General features: G+C 38.0%; 1 protein-coding gene across 8 annotated transcripts in view; it reads left to right on the top strand.

Annotated features, from left to right (window-relative positions):
• Positions 1–17,466, top strand: part of YAP1 (Yes1 associated transcriptional regulator) — a 98,603-nt gene that overhangs the window by 56,369 nt on the left and 24,768 nt on the right. For 4 of the 8 annotated variants that reach the window (XM_080376488.1, XM_080376489.1, XM_080376490.1 and 1 more), the window contains exon 4: positions 5,357–5,470. The exons of the other annotated variants lie outside the window; for them this stretch is intronic. In XM_080376488.1, the coding sequence (XP_080232614.1) occupies positions 5,357–5,470 (114 nt within the window). The remainder of the gene's footprint in view (positions 1–5,356; positions 5,471–17,466) is intronic. 8 annotated transcript variants of the gene reach the window in all.

Genomic DNA, 17,466 nt, shown 5'->3' on the forward strand with positions numbered 1-17,466 from the left:
GTCGTAAGGGTGAAGGCAAGTCAAAAGATGTTTAAAATAAAAACAGGGAAGATGTAGTTTAGCATGAGGTTAAGATTTTTATGTTGTTTTTCTTAGGAAATCCCACTTCTTGAGGCAGCTAAGTCTGGATAAGAATCCAGGTATCTTGCTGTAAATTATGTTTCTTTAAGGAAATTAATGGGCATCTGAACCAACTTCATCTGTTCCTGGCATGATTTTCTGAATGAACTATTTTGTGAGTGTTAGTTAGTGGGGGGCATCAGTATGTGGAAAGTGAGGAATTTTTTTCCTGCTTGTTTCGGTTCTTTGATATTTTCTGTCTTAGTCTTGCTGAACATAGCTCATTACATTAAAATGGTTTTAGCCATATGTATGCAGAGAAACGTAGTGCTTTTTTAGATGGTATTTGTTGGTTAATCTCCTGTGAAATAGGATTGCACCTTCACATCAATAATGGAAGAAAATGAGCCTGTTACTTAGAAATATGCAACATGTATATAAAAATTAGTCTTGACTGTTCAGATTTGTGTGTGTATGTGTTACTAACCATTTTCCCCAGAAAGTTATCACAGGAGAAAGCATGTTCTTCTGTCTTGATTTAAAAAAAAAAAAGTAATATTGGTATGTTGTTCTTCTGAGAAGCCCCTCCTATAAATTTCTTACTGAGGTAAAGTTATAAATTTGAAAGTAAACAATGCCTGTTTCCTGTACAATTACAGTTGATGTAGCAAAGATGGGATAATACTTGTACTTATAAACTTCCATTCTTCAGATACTTTTACTGCCTGAATCATGCTTGACAGCACTGCTTACTTTAGCCTCTTCTCCTTGCACATAGACATTAGATAATTACCTTTGGGGCAGATTACCTCTCTTTGTCTTTTTGTTTTCACTCTTACATTGCAGTTTTGAATTGGGCTTCCCAGTTAAAGTTTGCAGAGCCAGTGTAATTCCGTTGCCGCTTAGGGTAGGGCTGTAGTGCCATCTTGAAGGCTGGTAGGAAAATGGACACTGATTCATAACTCTTGAGGCTTTTTTCCCACCCACCCCCGGGTGATGAGAGGGTAGGGAAGAATACGCCAATGACTAAAACAAGTTCTGGCTCTTCTCTTAGATTCTGGCTGACTTCAGTTGCAGATTTCTCTTCTATGCAACCAGTCCTACTACAAATTCTGCTGTGTGTACAGTCAACACTCCATATGATCTGTTATGAAACTTGAGTTCCTAAGTGTCTGCATAACAGTAATGTTAATTTCTTTCTTCATCTGCAAAGAGTGCCCCTTTTGTAATAGTGCTTTTTTGTAAGTTTTACTGATTTGACAGAATAAAGGTGGACTTTAGGTAAATTTTGTAGACTTTGATATAATTTTAAAAAATTTTGGAATCACAGTGACAGCAATTAAAGCAAAAAATTTCAACTATTAGAATGATCAGGAAGGTTCTTGGAGATCAGTGTTTGTATTAGGTGAAGATGATTCCTGCTATTGAACATAGGTGTTGCAGTTCCTAGGTTGTCCATGCATATTCTTTTAATACCTAGATACAGGTGCTCTCTAATATGCATGAACCTTTTGTTAAAATACAGTTTTATTTACATTTATTTTACAACTAAATATCAGCAAATGTAGGGACTTGCAAGATTTACTTTGCATCCCAGCATAGCTAGGATCTCTACTACATTTTTGCTTTTGTTACTCTTCCTGTTGCTTTCTGTCTGCCAGCAGCAAGCTCTGCTTTGCGTTCAAGATCTGCGTTTCATGATGTATGATAAAGTAAAAACTCACCAAAAATGAAGACATGCACCAAACAGAGACATGCACAAAGAATTTTAAAATTACATGTATTTATGTTAAGTTACACTATTACATAAATATTTAGTTACAGAGGTATGCCTTATCGGTAGTTCTATAAGGATGGCTTACATTTGGAAATTCAAATCTAATTTTTGGATAACCTTGTCTCTAAAAGTACCACAGTAAATGGTGAGTTCCCTAGAAGGGTTGTCTCTCCCTCTGCACATAATTTCATAGAATTGTAAGCTTATGATTGTGATTGTGTTCAGTTGACCTAGGAGGCACCAAACAGGACTAGTAGGAGACCATGCCACAGGGATATTATATTGTTGGTGCTAAACGTCTACAGAAGTTCAAGGGAAGACTGGAAAAGTATGTGAAAGAGAGATCCTTTGCCACCTAGAGTAGACAGAATCTGGCTCTAGAAATCACCTGAGGTACTTGGAGGCCAAGTGATTATTCATAACCACTATACTTTTGGGGTCTCTGTGTGTATTCAGTGCTTTATTTTGAAGTTTATAGAATGTGACAGTCACTAAACAGACTGCTTGCAGCAGTAAGATCTGTCCATCACCCCAGGCTAGGTGCTTGGGCTAAATGGACTTTTGGTTAGACCCAACATGACTGGTTTTGTACAACATGGGCTGCAGTAACTGGAAATTTTAATGAGAAGGTCTGAAGAGCAGTAATATAGAACTTGCATAAGTTAAATCACTTATAAACTAGTACTGGAAGTTCTGTCCCTATTCAGCCTTTTGAAGGAAAAGGGACATGTAATTGCACAGGAATTTTTCTAGATGCTCTGAGTTGAATGCATCTGATATTCTTCACCATGGTTTTCCATTTTTCCTCTGTTACTTGCCTCTAATACAAAGTTTGTCAGCAGCCAGTTACAAAATCAGACTTGACAGTCTTCTGGTTCCACAACGGCTCACAAAACCGAATAGGAATTACAGAAAGCAGTACTAATCAGTTTTTGCACATTTCAACATGTAGAGATGACAGCAGAAACAGGAGAGCAGTTTACTGGCCAAAGAAGAAAACAACATCATGATTAATGCCAAAAGTTTTTAGAGAAAAAAGTTCTGTTTCTGCAGCTGTTGATGGCACTTAGCAAGGAAGACTTCCTACTGTGACAACCAGGTGAGCAGACAGATCTTTCCTATCTTGTCCACAGCTGTGCATTTTATTTAGAAAGAGAATCTTGCCCAGGTTTGTCTCTGGTAAGCTAGTACTCATTAGAACACTGAATCTCATAAGCAGTATTGTTCCACCAAGTAGGTGGACTGATCAGCTCCTGACATCCTGCTTCAAAGGCATTTTGTTCTTATTTACTATAAAGGGACATGCTGGACCAGTATATACTTTACTCAGTGTTCAGCAGGACTGCCACCCCAAGGCTAGTTTTGTTTTTCCTAGAGCCAGCTGCATTTTTTGGCTTTGCAGTTCAAAAGAGAATTTCTTGCTGAGTTTCATCTCCAAGGGATATGTGGCTTAGAAGGACTCTGAGGGGAATGGTAGCAAGAAGGTCTGCCCACACGACCAGTGTGTTGGCTTAGCGGTCAGGGAACATTGTTGGCTCTTCACTGGCTTCTACACTAGGATGATGTGGGGCTTGTCACTGTGTCCCTGTGCCCCAGTTTTATAAAACAGCATCTCACTGATTAGCTGGCTGGTCTTTGGGTATGGTTAACAAAGTAGAGGGTTCTTTGCAGTTGATCTTTAAATTCTGCATTGAAGTGCTGTTGTACTGTGAATGTATTAGGATTTATGAACATTTTGCAATGTTGTCACTCTTGCCTGCTCTATTCATAAGCCGCTGATAAAAGCTGAAGTACTCTTGTGACTTGTGTGCATCATTTAAAGCCTGTGAGTGTTAAGGGTGGGAAGAAAATGCCTAATGGTTAGATACTGTTTTTCCTCGCTCAAAAAGCTCTATCTCTAATGGTGGGGTGGTGAGGTTCCTAGAGAAAGGCATAGTTTCCAGAGCCAAAGTGAAAGAGTTTAAATTAGAAATGTAGTTTGCAGTGGATTTGCAAGACCAGAGTAAGAAATTCTTGTCTAGGTCATGCCTTGGGATATTACTGGAATGCAATCAATTGATGGTTTTACATCTTTTGAGATTAAATAAACAAATTTATCACCCCACCCCACCACCCAGCTTTAGACGATGAATTCTTCAACAGGAGCATGACTTTAGGACGAAATGACAGGCAAAGAGCTAATGTAGTTCAGGCGCTTAGGCATTTATCAGATACACACACATATTTTTATGTGTATATCTGAATCTCATGTGTGAAATTGTGAAGTTTGTGCATACCTAATGTAATTTACATTATACAGGATAGTCTGTTAGTCCAACAGCCAGGTCGCTTTTGCTAGTGTATTACTGTATTACACTGAAGAAGAGTGGAAAAAAAGGTTGAGATAGGATGGCTTCCTGCAGCAGGTCCTGTTCTAATTTCTTTTACGTTCTTAACATTTGTAATGGATCTTCTGATTTATCACCTTAGGATTGTACTTAAATCTAAAGAAATACAAGCAGGGTATTCCTGTATCTAATTTAGATATTTGTAAAAGTCTGTATCTATGTGGGTATAAGTATTCAAAACCATACGTTTATAAAGCACCTGCCAAATAAGTTGAGGTGAGTATAACTTTAAGAGTAGTTTTCAGTCTAAGCAGAATACAGATGAATGTACATGATCATATGGAGATGGGAATGAGTGATTTCTGAACTGTATAATGATGAAAGGTGGTTTCTTGAAAGCTGCTGTTTGGAACATAAGGGTAACACACCTCAAGACTGTTCAGACATTAGCTATGGGCTCCAGAACACCATCACCTGCCTCCCTTTTAGTGTTTCCTCAATGCGGGTTTCCCTGCCTGTGCCTTCCTGCTCGTAGAGGCGTAGCACTGCTGTGCATAGCACTGTGTCTCTGTGTCTGCTCCTGGTGTTTTCTTAGCTCTGCTTTTTCATTGCTTGATTGCCTCCTGTGCTTCAGGTTTGTGTTTTTGCTTGCTTAAGCCTTTAATGCTTTCACAGAAAGTTATGGTGTGAGGTAAACAGAAAATCGGGTTTGACTTTTTTTTTTTTTTTTAATTGTTTGTTAAAGGTAGAGGAATATTTCAGGTTCTCATCAGTGTTACCTTGTTGCTGCTGCTGGGCCTTAATCAGTAAATGAGCTTTCCCATGAGAGGTAGAATATCTCTATGCTTGTTCTTTTTCCTGGTGCTTATGCTGGTTTCATTCTGGCAGGCTTGACTTATTGCTGGTTTTGTACTGTAATGCTATAGCAAAAGGGAGTGTCAAAAGCATATGAAAGGATGCAAATGAGTTTTAAAATTAAACTCCAAATCCTAAATCAAAATGATAGAAGTGTTTTCTGTTCTTTGATTTTCCACCCACCACTTCTTTGCCCTTATCCCAGAAATGTTAGATGAGCTTGAAACTCTTCTGTTTCATGTACTGTTATATATGTAAAATGTTGGAATTTTTTTTAGATCAATTTCAGCTGGAGCAAACAAGAGCCCGCCATCAACTCCTTCCTTCTATATTGCAGGCCCACTCCCCGATGGATGGGAACAAGCTATGACCCAGGATGGAGAAATTTACTACATAAACCATAAGAACAAGACCACATCTTGGCTAGACCCAAGGCTTGACCCACGCTTTGGTAAAAGTTCATCTCGCTTCAGAATTTTTGATCTGCTTCAGTTCACTCAGCTTTAATTTTGCAGGCATATTTTGAAAACTTTTTATAGTACGATTAAAATATATTTTAATTATACAGATCTTATTTAAATCATTATTTAAAAAAAAAAAAAAAGATTTAAAGGATTAACATATACCCTTTAGGAGTCTATGTCACCAAAGTATCTAATTCTAGGGATTAGTGTTTTGCCATATGATCCATACAGTTCCCAAAATTGGTGGCATTCAGAAATTACTTACCTAGAGACAGTTTCAGCCAAGCTCACTCTTCCCTTTAAAATTGCAAAACTTTACCGCAGAAAAATCTTTTAACTCCTAAACAAATATTTGCTTTCCTTTGCGCTATCTTAAAGAGGGCATTGTCAAATAATAATTTATGCTGTTCAAATACACTTGAAACATATACCAGCTTATAATTCCAGCTTGTCACAGTGATGATCATGACAAAACTTTCTGTTTTAAACAATATGGAGAGAAATGACTAGGTTTGCTGTTTCTACTTTAATCATCTTTTTGTGGGGTAAAGACTGTAATATTGGAACTAGTAATAGTAACTTAAATTAGGGATCACAAGGTCTAGATGTAAAAATTCAACAAAATAGAATTGATACCTCATTTTTTGTAATGTTTTTGATCTATATGAAGAGCAGAGCTGCAAACATTTTGATAAAATATTGGCACTGATGACTATGAATAGCAATAGCATGTAATACTAACAGACTCTGAACTAGATTCTCAGATTGTCCAAGTGATTGTTCTGATGCATTTAAGGTGGTACTACAACTTTAATTTTTGTATAAAGCCATGACTTGTGTGTGTGAGTGTTATTAGCTGTATTCATTTGCCCTTGATTTGTTTTCCCGATAACTTACTATTTTCAACTCCTTTGGATTTTGGTTATTTTTCCAGAGCCATGGAAAAAACAGTAGGGGTAAAAAAAAAAGAAGAGATCATTGTGGTTTTCAGGCTTTAGTTTTGGACTCGGTGCAACTAAATGAAAACAGTGTGCAGATCACTGAGTAGGTCAGGCTGAGGGGATACAAAGCCTTTGAAGCTTTACAGGGGTTGACCTAACAACAACTGTGGGCCCCTTTTGGGAGAGGCATTAACTCCATGAATGCCATATAAACACAGAGCTGGAAAACTCCTCGCTGTTCTGTTTTGTTTTTCCGAAATGGCTGTTAGAAATTTTAGCTTTTTTGTTGTGTGGGCTTGAGTGCTTACTTTAAACATCCGTTTGCTCTTATGGAGAACACCAGATTGTCACACTTTGTTTATGAACTGCTCACCAGTTTGTAGACAGGTTGAACCACTGTGCAACTTGAGCCTAAAGGTGGGGCGTGTATTGAAGGTTGTCAGCTTTGGCGAATGTCCATGCTGGCTTTAACACCAGCCAGAGTTGCAGACCTGTTTGCCTGTTGTAAGAGCAGTGTGTGGGTAATTTGCAACTTCATAATTACTTAATATGTGAATAAGGCTGAAAAGGAAGCAGTCATTTTGAAAATCAGTGTTGCCTTTTGCAGTTAAAAGAGGCAGGTCAATTATATTTACTTAAGTAATCTTGCAGGGTGTGTATTTTTCTTTTCTTTGTATTACTTTATAGTTTCCAATGATGAGCTGGAATTAAAAAGGAGTGTGGAAAAGGCTTTAATTGACAGAGGTTTTGAATGAGATGAATCTTGTTTCTCAGAACTATTTTGCACTCCTGTAAATAGTATGGTCTAACTGTAAGGGCAAAAGCAACTTGTCTTGTGCATACTGAAACTCCATCGAATGTTGATGCTGTGCAGTTAAACTGAAACAAGTTAGAAATGTCCAAAAGACTGCATAAGGGTTTCTTGCTGCATAGCTTCCCTTTTTGGGCCCACTGTGTATGTGTATCCCAGACAGGCTTGAGTACATGCCAAGGCTCTTTATTTTGTGGTCGGACTTTTAATCTGTTCCAGACCTTTTCAGTCAAAGAGCTCAAGTGTAACTGAAAGGGGCAGGAAAGAAAAAAAAAAAAAAAAAAAAAAAAAAAGCATGTGGGCTCTTCTGATCTAGAGTGACGGCAAATAGAGACAAGCTGCTAGCTGCTGTTGAGCTTGAAGGAGTTTTCCTTGAAATCTGAAGTTGTACACATTGTATTGTGGTTTATGTTTTTATCATTTGAGCCAAGAAAATACAAAATCTTATTCCTGTTGCTTTTTCACTTGTGACCTCCTTCAGTCACTCCAGTAAAGAAGAAAAAGATCTGTTTGACAGAGCTAACTTACTGAGCCTTGCATTTATTTATCATGTGGAGATCCTCAACAAATCTGTGCTGTGACCCTAAATAGCATGTGAATGACTCAGAAGTTTACCTCTCTGTGCTTAATATAGGTTGAAAATCCTGTTGGGTTTTTTTACCCCCCGAGGGTCATCATACTCTTTTCTGTCACTGTTTTTCAATATAAGGGCTTGGATTTCACTGTTTTTTGACTACTAACACTTTCAGAAGCAATCCTAGATGAATTCATCTTTGTCATGTTGAAGCTTTGGATTATTACTGATACTAACGTTGATTGAAAATGAAGAAGAAATTAATTTCTTCCTTGATAGTGCCGCTTTCACCAATCTGAAGAACCACTGAAAACAGTAAAGCTATTGAATGGTATGTACAAACATACTCTTCTGTTCCAGTATTCAGAAACAGAAGGTTTAAAACTCTTTGCCCTTATTGCTTTTGAATTCCCAACTTCCAACTAGACAGCCCTTATGTTTCTGTATGTTCCTCATCACCTCATCAGATGGAAGCTTCACATTCATCTGTATTTTCTCTAGTAGGTGTGCATATACCTTTTCTTTTTTTTTCTTTTTTTTTTTCTTTTTTTTTTTTTTTAAGTGGTACTGGAAATTTTCCATTAATGCGGCCAGAAAAGAGAGAGAAAGGAGGATCAGTTTGAAAATTGTTTTAGGCAGACACACCTACTGACTTACTTGGTAAGGGGAATTTGGGTATTGCATTCATGCTTTCAAACAGAAAATAAAAGGATGCAGTTTACACGGATTCTTTCTTGGAGCAGACTTTTAAGACTAATGCATCAGATAAGAGTCCCAGTCAGAATACCTGGCTGTGGGGTAGGCTGAGTCTAAAATCTGAGTGCTCCTAGTTGAAGATAAGAACTTTCTTTCAAGACTCAGATCTAACATCTTTGAAGTGGGTTTGAGGTCTTCAGCTACACCACTTAAACGGCACTGAGGTCTTGTGGCTCAGATGTTGATCCTCCAAGTCTATGAATTTGACTTTAGAACAGTTTTGTGTTGGGACAATTCACAAACTTTAAAATCTAGGAAAGAACTGAGTATGAAAGGAGGGTCTTCTCATGCCAGGCAATCATAAAAGATGACATGAGATCAAGGGAATGGGGATGGGGGGGCCAGGGGGTCCTTAAGCCTGTGTCAGCAGGATTCTTGACTAGTGGAGCGTCTGTTACAAACATGCTGTTGTGCCTTCTCAGTGCCTTTGCAGGCCTTGTAGTAAGGGGCTTCAAATTTTCAAATTGTTTTTTCATTTAGAAGGTTATTTCTTTAGGGTAATTGGACTGTCAGGTTGAGCTTGTGTTTTGGACTGTATTGCCTTTTACTAGCTTCTGCTGTTGTCCATTGGTCATTCTTCACAGATCTTGCTGTTTTTCTTAAGCCTTCCAGATAAGTTAATGTTTTCTTGACAGTCAAAGAACATCTGGGTAGGAAACAGGTCAGCTATGCTTTCTGAGTGGCTGGAGCTGGTAAAGTAAAACAACATCTGCTTTTTCTATAAAACTAAATTTCCTAGAACCAGGATTTTGGATTCATTCAACTTTATTGCTATAAGTTTCCGAGAATTGGCTTTTGTATCGAATACCATTTAAGGGAATTTAACTGTTATTTAAGTTTGCAGATGATAGGACTTGGTTTTGAAATGCAACTTAAAATAATTGGCTTTTTGAGGATACTCAATTTGTTAAATTCGAAGATGGGATGGTGAACTTCAACTGGGAAAATACTAGAAACTGGCAGTTGGTTTGTGTGTGTCTGTTGGGTTAATGTTAAGTCTTCTGTTCAAAAGTAGTACTCCATTAGAGTAGTCAGACAGTTTTATCTGCAGGAATTGGAGTAAAACAAGTTACTGTTTCAGTTTTTGTATTACTGTATTCCAGACTGAAGTTTTATAGGCTTGTGACTAGTGATCATACCAGTGTTAGCCATGGCCAGTCTTTTTCCTTCTGTTCTTTCAAATGTTGGAGCTGCCATGGGGGAGTATGAAGCAAATGATGTGACCTCAGGTTGAAATCATTGCCACTAATTTATTTTTATCACTCTCACTTAGAGATTATGGTAATGTTTTTCGAAGTTCTGTATGAATTGGGGAGGTGGGACAGACAAGGAAAGACAGTTTAATATCGTTACAGAAAGTGTCATAGGGGCTCTGTGTATAGTAGCTGCTTGAACTGCAGAAGTAGGAAAAGGAATAAAGGTGATGGTAACTATAGAAATGTAGAGAATGCACATCAGGGTTTTCTGCTCCCTTTTTTTGTAATGTAAGAACACGATACCTTTGAAACAATGAAAAAGGCTTGTTCAGAAATACTGAAGTAAAATGCACCTGTAGATTTCATTGAAATATATATTTATCATTTCCATTTTAAAAAACAAACAAACAAATGAAAACAAAAACCAACCACACAACAAACTTGAATTACACTTAAAAGCTACTTAAAAGCTTAAGCTTCAATGCATTGGCTGACCTTTAAGTACTGGAAATTAAAAGGAAGTTTTCTATAGTGTTGCTTTCCTGTCCCTTACCTGTCTAGCACTTTGTTTAATATGTGTTTTTTCAAGTTAGTTTGTAGGAGCTCTGCCAGAGGCAGATCTGTGCACAAGATAGAACTAGAACTCTAGACTGGAAAACTTGCTTTTGGCCTTTGTCTGGTCGAAAAAAAGCCCAGACCTTATGTCTGGTCACAATGGTGTTTCAGACTTTTAAAGTTTCAGATCTGCCTTCCATTTTTGCACAAAAGCAGAGCATGAGCCACAGTCTGTTTTGATCTGCAAATGCAATGTCATACCCTCTTTACATGCTCTCCAAAACAAAGTGGATTGGACTCATCTGAAAGGTCTAGTGGTATTAGATATTTCACTTCCCTGTCTCTGTTTTCCAGAACAATTTCAGGAGATCGTTTAGAATGGGGAAAAGGCCTCTGTATTTTGGTATGTGTGTCAGAGAATGTGTACAGATGGAACAGCACTAGTTTTCAGTGAACCAATGACTTGAGTCAAAGTGAACTTGTTGCGAATATTGACAGACATATGAAATTTCACTGGTAAGCATGCTGCCCTTGTGGTAGTGACAATAAATGCTTATTAGTTCATCGCTGCATCAGAAAGTAAAATCTTGTTTTGCTCTAAAGCAGTAAGTAGTTACACCTCTTTACTGAACAGAGTCCACTGAAGAAAGTGGTAAATCTTTCCACAAGTATTGCGTAAGAATGCAGTTATCTACTTTATGTAGAATATACGTATACTAATAAAAAGAGGGGAAAAAAACCCCTGCTTTCATTCAAGATATGTTAGGGCAGTAGGTTTATGTAAGTTGATACCTGTTCTGGGGTTTGTTTTTTTTTTAGAATAATTTAATCCTGTTTGAGAAAGGTGATTTTTTGGTAATGGTGTCTTTATGCCAGTAGAAATAATGCGTACTTCCACTCTTGTGCTAGAACAGCTGTGGCAGTGAAAGAAAACTGTACTCCTAATAGGGACATTCTTTTCACCATACCCTTCTAACACCACAGTTTGCACATCTGTTACTGAGCATACTATGTTAAAATTTGAAGGTGGATCATTTTGAGTGCATCATTCGTTATCTGTAATCTAAATATATATATATATATATATATACACACACACTAATTATATACCCTATATCTAATCATATATAATCAAAAATTCAAAGAAGCGTCAGCTTTTTTCCTCCTTGAATTCAATCATGTTGAAACATGATTTCTGTTTCTTCTACACAGAAAACAGTTTTGCTCTTTCTTGACGGGATACTGTTGACTTTTTAATTACAGTAGTTTTTACTGGATTTTGTAACTTCCGTTTAATCATTTCTAATGGACTTATGACAGAGATTGAAAAAAAGATGCAGATGTGCACATGTGTATATACAGGGTTTGTTGCCTTCAAATAAACCAAAAGAAATCTGCATTTAAAAAAAAAAAAAAGTTTTCATGTTTTGGCCTAATTAACCCAGGAAGTGTTGTGTGGTGATCAGGCAGTGAAACTGTTTGCAACTAATACCCTTACATAGACTCTCAGCTGGTTAACTTTGGTCTAAAATGGGGACTAACATTGATTAAATATTTTTTGCCAGATATTCAGTGAACAGACATGGGGCCTTAATGAGCTCACAGTCCTGCACTTTCTGTAGTCTTCAGCGTTTCACACATACAGTTTAAACTCAGACAACATTTATTGAGGTTTCTTCTCATAATCTGCTGTCAGTTCCATTCTGTACGAAAATTTAAAAATAAAGTCAGATATTTTAAAAATGTTTTAGACTTCCAAAATTAAAATTGATTTATTTTTAAAGAATGGAAAATGTATTGTTTCATATGCATGCACTGAGCAGAAGTTTCTTACAGCTATTTACATTACTGCTGAATCTCATTTGTATTTGCTTTTCTGGCTGCCCAGAATATTTCAGTTCTTCTAAAACTGGCATACATTGAGTGAAAGTGCTTTTTTTATGGGGGGAAAAAAAAAGTTAGATCCGTGAAGAACTGCAACAGCATTTTATTCCAATGTAGTTTCCAGTGTGTTAAGAGTCTGTCTGTGGATGCAATCAAGTCTTGGTGGTGATCAGTCAATCCAGTGGTGATCAGTCAATCTAGCTGTTGCACCTCTGCATTTTAGGATGCAGAATGACTTTTAAAAACAGTGGCAGCTTTATCAAAGGAAACAAAGAACTGTTTAAATGATTTTATATGGTCTAATCAGCAGGTTGCCATAGTGATAGATGAACAAAAAGGAAAATATTATTTTCATTTGAATACAAGTAATTGATAAATGCAGAGTAATCAATCTGCAGTTTGGATGTGCTTCTGTAATAGATAGTATTTTCATTGGATATATCTTGTTTTAACCAAGAGTCCAGTTCAGGTGTGTGTGAATATTTCTTTTTACCTAATACACTAAGGTTTGTTTGTACACTTATGACAGCAAAATGAGTCCGAAGAGCAGTCTGTTTCAGGTTCCCTCCCCTATAATAAGCTTCAGGATTCTCAGATTAATTGGAGACTGGAAACAATGGAATATTTTATTGTGATGATTTTTAAGTCGCTTTATAACAGCAGGATTATGAAACTGCAATGGGGGTTTCCTTAAAGTAATATAGCAATGCATTATAAAGTATGCAATCCAGAAACATGATTTGTATCCTGATTAAACAACATATTGCTGTACTAAGTCTCTCTAGAAAAGCCACTTGGAACAAGTTTTTATTACTTCCAAGACTCATTCTTTCAAATGCTGCTGGAATTTTTTTCTTTCTTCACAGCTCTTTTCAATTTAATCAAAGAGGATTTTTGCCTTTGTTGCATGCTGCAAACTAGCACCATTTAAAAACCTGGCCATAGCCAAAAATGATGCACAAAAATGGTCAACTTTGCAAAGGAAATTTTTCAGTTCCCGCACTGAAAACATTGATTATTTTTATTAAGAACAGTAGGTTATAGTATGCTCAGATCCTGAGCTGCTTTGTTGTTGTTTGTTCAGATAAATAACATCTTCAAATTCGCAGATTAAAATTCGTTTTAGTTTTGAAGAGTGAAATGATAAATACAAAAGAAAAACCATCAAACATTCAGCTGTGTCTGTTAATCATTAAGGGTGCTCTACAGCAATCTTTGCATGTAATTCTGAATAGGGGAAAGGTACTGTGTTACTGCAAACTGTCAGTGCCCTGGGGTGATTTAAATTGGCATAGGATCTTGGGAGAGAATTAGCCTTTTATGTTTGAGTTGTTAACAATCTGCTGGCCTTTAGCACCGATGACTGGTAATTGTTTCTCTCTCTTGGTTTGTTTTTGTTTTGGTTTTGGGGGTGTTGTTTTTTTACATCAGTCTAAACTTTTTTCAGTAACTGGCGAGTATTATCTGCTACAGTACAGAACAGGCGTTTTGCTGCTGAGTTTAGACAGTGGAACATTTAATGTGTAACATTTGAAGACCACTAATTCTCTGTTCTGAAAAGTATATTGCAGCTATTACAGTTGACTTTATTCTCCAGATTGTGAAGTTAAGCCATATTATAGGATGGCAACATCTTTTTTATTGTCTTAAATTGTGTGTGTTTTTTAACTTGTCTGCCCCTCCTCCTCTTCCCTCAAATCCCCCTCTTCTAGAAACAAAGACTCGTTTGTTCCTTTTCTGCCTGTGAGGTCTTCGCAGGCTCTGCTGTGTGGGTGCAGAGCCCCTTATTTAAATGCTTTCCATAACCATGGAAGGTAAGGAACCGGGTGCATTAGAAAAACGATAAGTCCGAATTCAGGCAGAAAAATTAATCTTTGCCTTTGAATGTACTTAAATAGAACTGTGCTGTCAGGATCATCACAAACCCATGAGGTTCAGAAAAAAATAAATAGTGCTTATCTGAGGTCACATTGATAAGCATTTAGAGTGCAGATTTCAGCAGTCATGTCTTCATTAAGTAATGGAGAATTGAGAATAAAAAGAAAAAAGAAAAAAAAACAACAAAAAACACAAACCACAAAACAACCCAAAACCAAAACAAACAAAACCCCCAAACAAACAACAAAAAACCTTTAAAACCCTTTGTTTTTTCCTGTCACTTGAAGCAAGATGTGTTTCCCTCTTTTCATTAAATATTGTGTTGGAAATTAAAGAAAATTAAGTTCTTTCCATTTCCCTTGAAGATAGCACATTTGTGTAATTAGCCAAGATGGCTGAAAATCATTCAGTGTTATTACTGTTGGGTTTTTTCCAGTGTTCTTCACTTGGGTATGTTTTTAAGACAGTAAAATTCTCTTAGTAGTGTCTTATTTTAATGTCCAAAATTGTAGTTCGTTTCACAGTTAAAAATAGTTTGCTTATGTGAAAAGCATTTCCATGGTCTGTTCTCAGAACACTTTAAAATCCTGTCGATTTGAAGTCTTTTACACTTGCATCCTTGAAATAATAAAATGCTCAGAAAAATCCTTTTAATGGATACTTGAATAAGAATTCAGAAACTAGATTTTTAGGCCTGGTTTCTAAAGAATTACTAAATCATATAATTAAATTTCCCCCCAGTATTTATTGATGAAAATTAAGTATACACTGAATTCTAAATATTTTAGGATATTCCTGCTTTACATACAGTTTTAGTTAGAAACATTACTTTCAAAATGGGCATTAAAAGGCATTTTAGCGATTTAATATGAGGGAATAAAATGGAAAACATCCAACAAACATGCTTTGTTTCTTACAGTTTTAATTGCAAAGTCAGTAGATGGGAAGAGCAGCAACTGTGATCAGAGAATAGGAATAATGCAAGCAGCTGTCAGAAAGATGCCTATACATAAAGCAAAGAATTTGGCATGAGAAGGAAATTATTTCCAAAGCTACATGTTAGTAGAATGGAGACCTAGGGAAGTGATACTTAGAATCATAGAATGGTTTGGGTTGGAAGGGACCTTAAAGATCATCTAGTCCCAACCCCCCTGCCACAGCAGGGACACCTCCCACCAGACCAGGTTGCCCAAAGCCCCATCCAGCCTGGCCTTGAGCACTGCCAGGGATGGGGCAGCCAGAACTTCTCTGGGCAGCCTGTGCCAGTGCCTCACCGCCCTCACAGTAAAGAATTTATTTCTCATATCTCATCTAAACCCACCCTCTTTCCTCTTAAAGCTATCCCCCCTTGTCCTGTCACTACATGACCTTGTAAAAAGTTTGTAAAAAAGTTGTGTCCTTGTAAAAAGGGATGTCCCTCCTCATCTTTCCTGTAGTCCCCCTTCAGGCACTGTCAGGCTGCTGTAAGGTCTCCCTGGAGCCTTCTCTTCTCCAGGCTGAACAACCCCAACTCTCTCAGCCTGGCTTCACAGGAGAGGTGCTCCAGCCTCTGATCATCTTTGTGGCCTCCTCTGGACTTGTTGCAACAGGTTCACATCCTTCTTGTGTTGCAGGCCCCAGAGCTGGATGCAGCACTCCAGGTGGGGTCTCTATGAGAGCAGAGTAGAGGGGGAGAATCACCTCTTGCAGCCTGCTGGCCACGCTGCTTTTGGTGCAGCTCAGGGTACGGCTGGCTTTCTGGGCTGCAAGCTCACATTGCTGGGCCATGTTGAGCTTCTCATTCACCAACGCCCCCAAGTCCTCCTCCTCAGGGCTGCTCCCAATCCATTCTCCACCCAGCATGTATATGTGCTTGGGATTGCCCGACTTGTGTACAGAACCTTGCACTTGGCCTTGTTGTACTTCATGAGGTTGCTGAGGGTACACTCGATCCCAATGTCCATGTTGCTGACAAAATGTTAAGCAGTGCCAGTCCCAGTACCAGCCCCTGAGGAATGCCACTCCTCACTGGTGTCCACTTGGACATTGAGCCATTGACCACAACCACAGTTCCTTGAGTGTGACCATCCAGCCAGTTTGTTATCCAAGGAGTGGTTCATCCATCAAATACATATTCCATACTCATATGATGCATGCAGGAAAAACAAATCAATAACGTGTTGAAGAGATGTTAGTGATACTGCACTTAATTGTTTAACTAAGGTTAGAAGCTGTTCAATTTTTGACAGTATTTTAGCTGTGACATGACTTGGGTGTGAACTGCATGGGGCAGGGAGTCTGAAACCACGAGTATGTAACTGGAGACTAGACCACGAAGGCCACCCTTTTAACCAAAAGAAAACTGACATTCTTCAGCTTTGGATATTTGACTTCTACAAGGAAGGTAGTTTGCTTTTGACTCAGATGTGCTTCTTTCAGTTGATTGGAATTTTCTAACCTGTGTTCCTCTTGACTTTCCACTGTAATTGACCTTCCATCATGTATGATAGCAGGTTTGATTCCTGGAATTTCTGAAGGGTAGCACAGACTTCTGCCTGAGTTGCAGAATTAGCTAACAGCAAGAGAAGGCTGTTGTTTTCTGCTGTCCCTTACTAACCCCTTCGTTGTCTGCTTTTAAGGTGGAAGAATATAAATTATAAAAAAAGCAAAAGGCATGGTCCTAGTTCCAGACTTGGTGGGATTCTGGATAAAAAGAGAGAAAGGAGGAGATACATTCCCCACTCCAGCAGTGTCATGTCTAACTTTTCTAGAGTTGGTAGGTGGGCTGGCTCTCCTTTTGCAGTGCTCTCTCTAGCTTCACCTTCACTCTAATTTGGTTAATGTAGGTAGTTTAATTGCTGACAGTCATCCAGCAGAGATTGCCCAGTGGAGATCCTGGTGCTTGTAATTAACAATTCATTGCTCACATCCTTGCAGGACAGTTGTTGATGCTGTTGAAACTTTTGCCTAACAGTTTCTGCTGTCTTGGGGCTTATGAACCTTCTGTGTCTTGTCGGTAGAGGAACAAGTTCTCCTGCCTTCCTCTTGCTGATCTAGGGAGCACAGCTCATGTCACAAAGCTGGTTGATGGGCTCATCCTGGTCACTTTCCTCTTGATGTTCAGGTTTTGACAATGAAGTGGTGCTGAATGTCTCGTAAGACCAACTGCTTGATGTTAAGCTTTATTCCAGCAATGTAATCTTCCTGCTGTTTTTTCCTCTGCTGAGTCAGGATGGGAATTATGGGTTGGAGTTGAACCTCCAGCCCTTTGTATTCACTTTGTTGCTTCTACTTGGTACTGGGATTCAGTTTCTTTTCCTACTTCACCTGTTCAGTTTTATCTTATTTGCAGTCATGTGTATGAAGCTCTCTTACAAGTAACTATGTAAAAGATCATTTCAAATTATTT

Source organism: Falco punctatus (assembly GCF_963210335.1).
Source record: "Falco punctatus genome assembly, chromosome: 2".
Lineage (NCBI taxonomy): Eukaryota > Metazoa > Chordata > Aves > Falconiformes > Falconidae > Falco > Falco punctatus.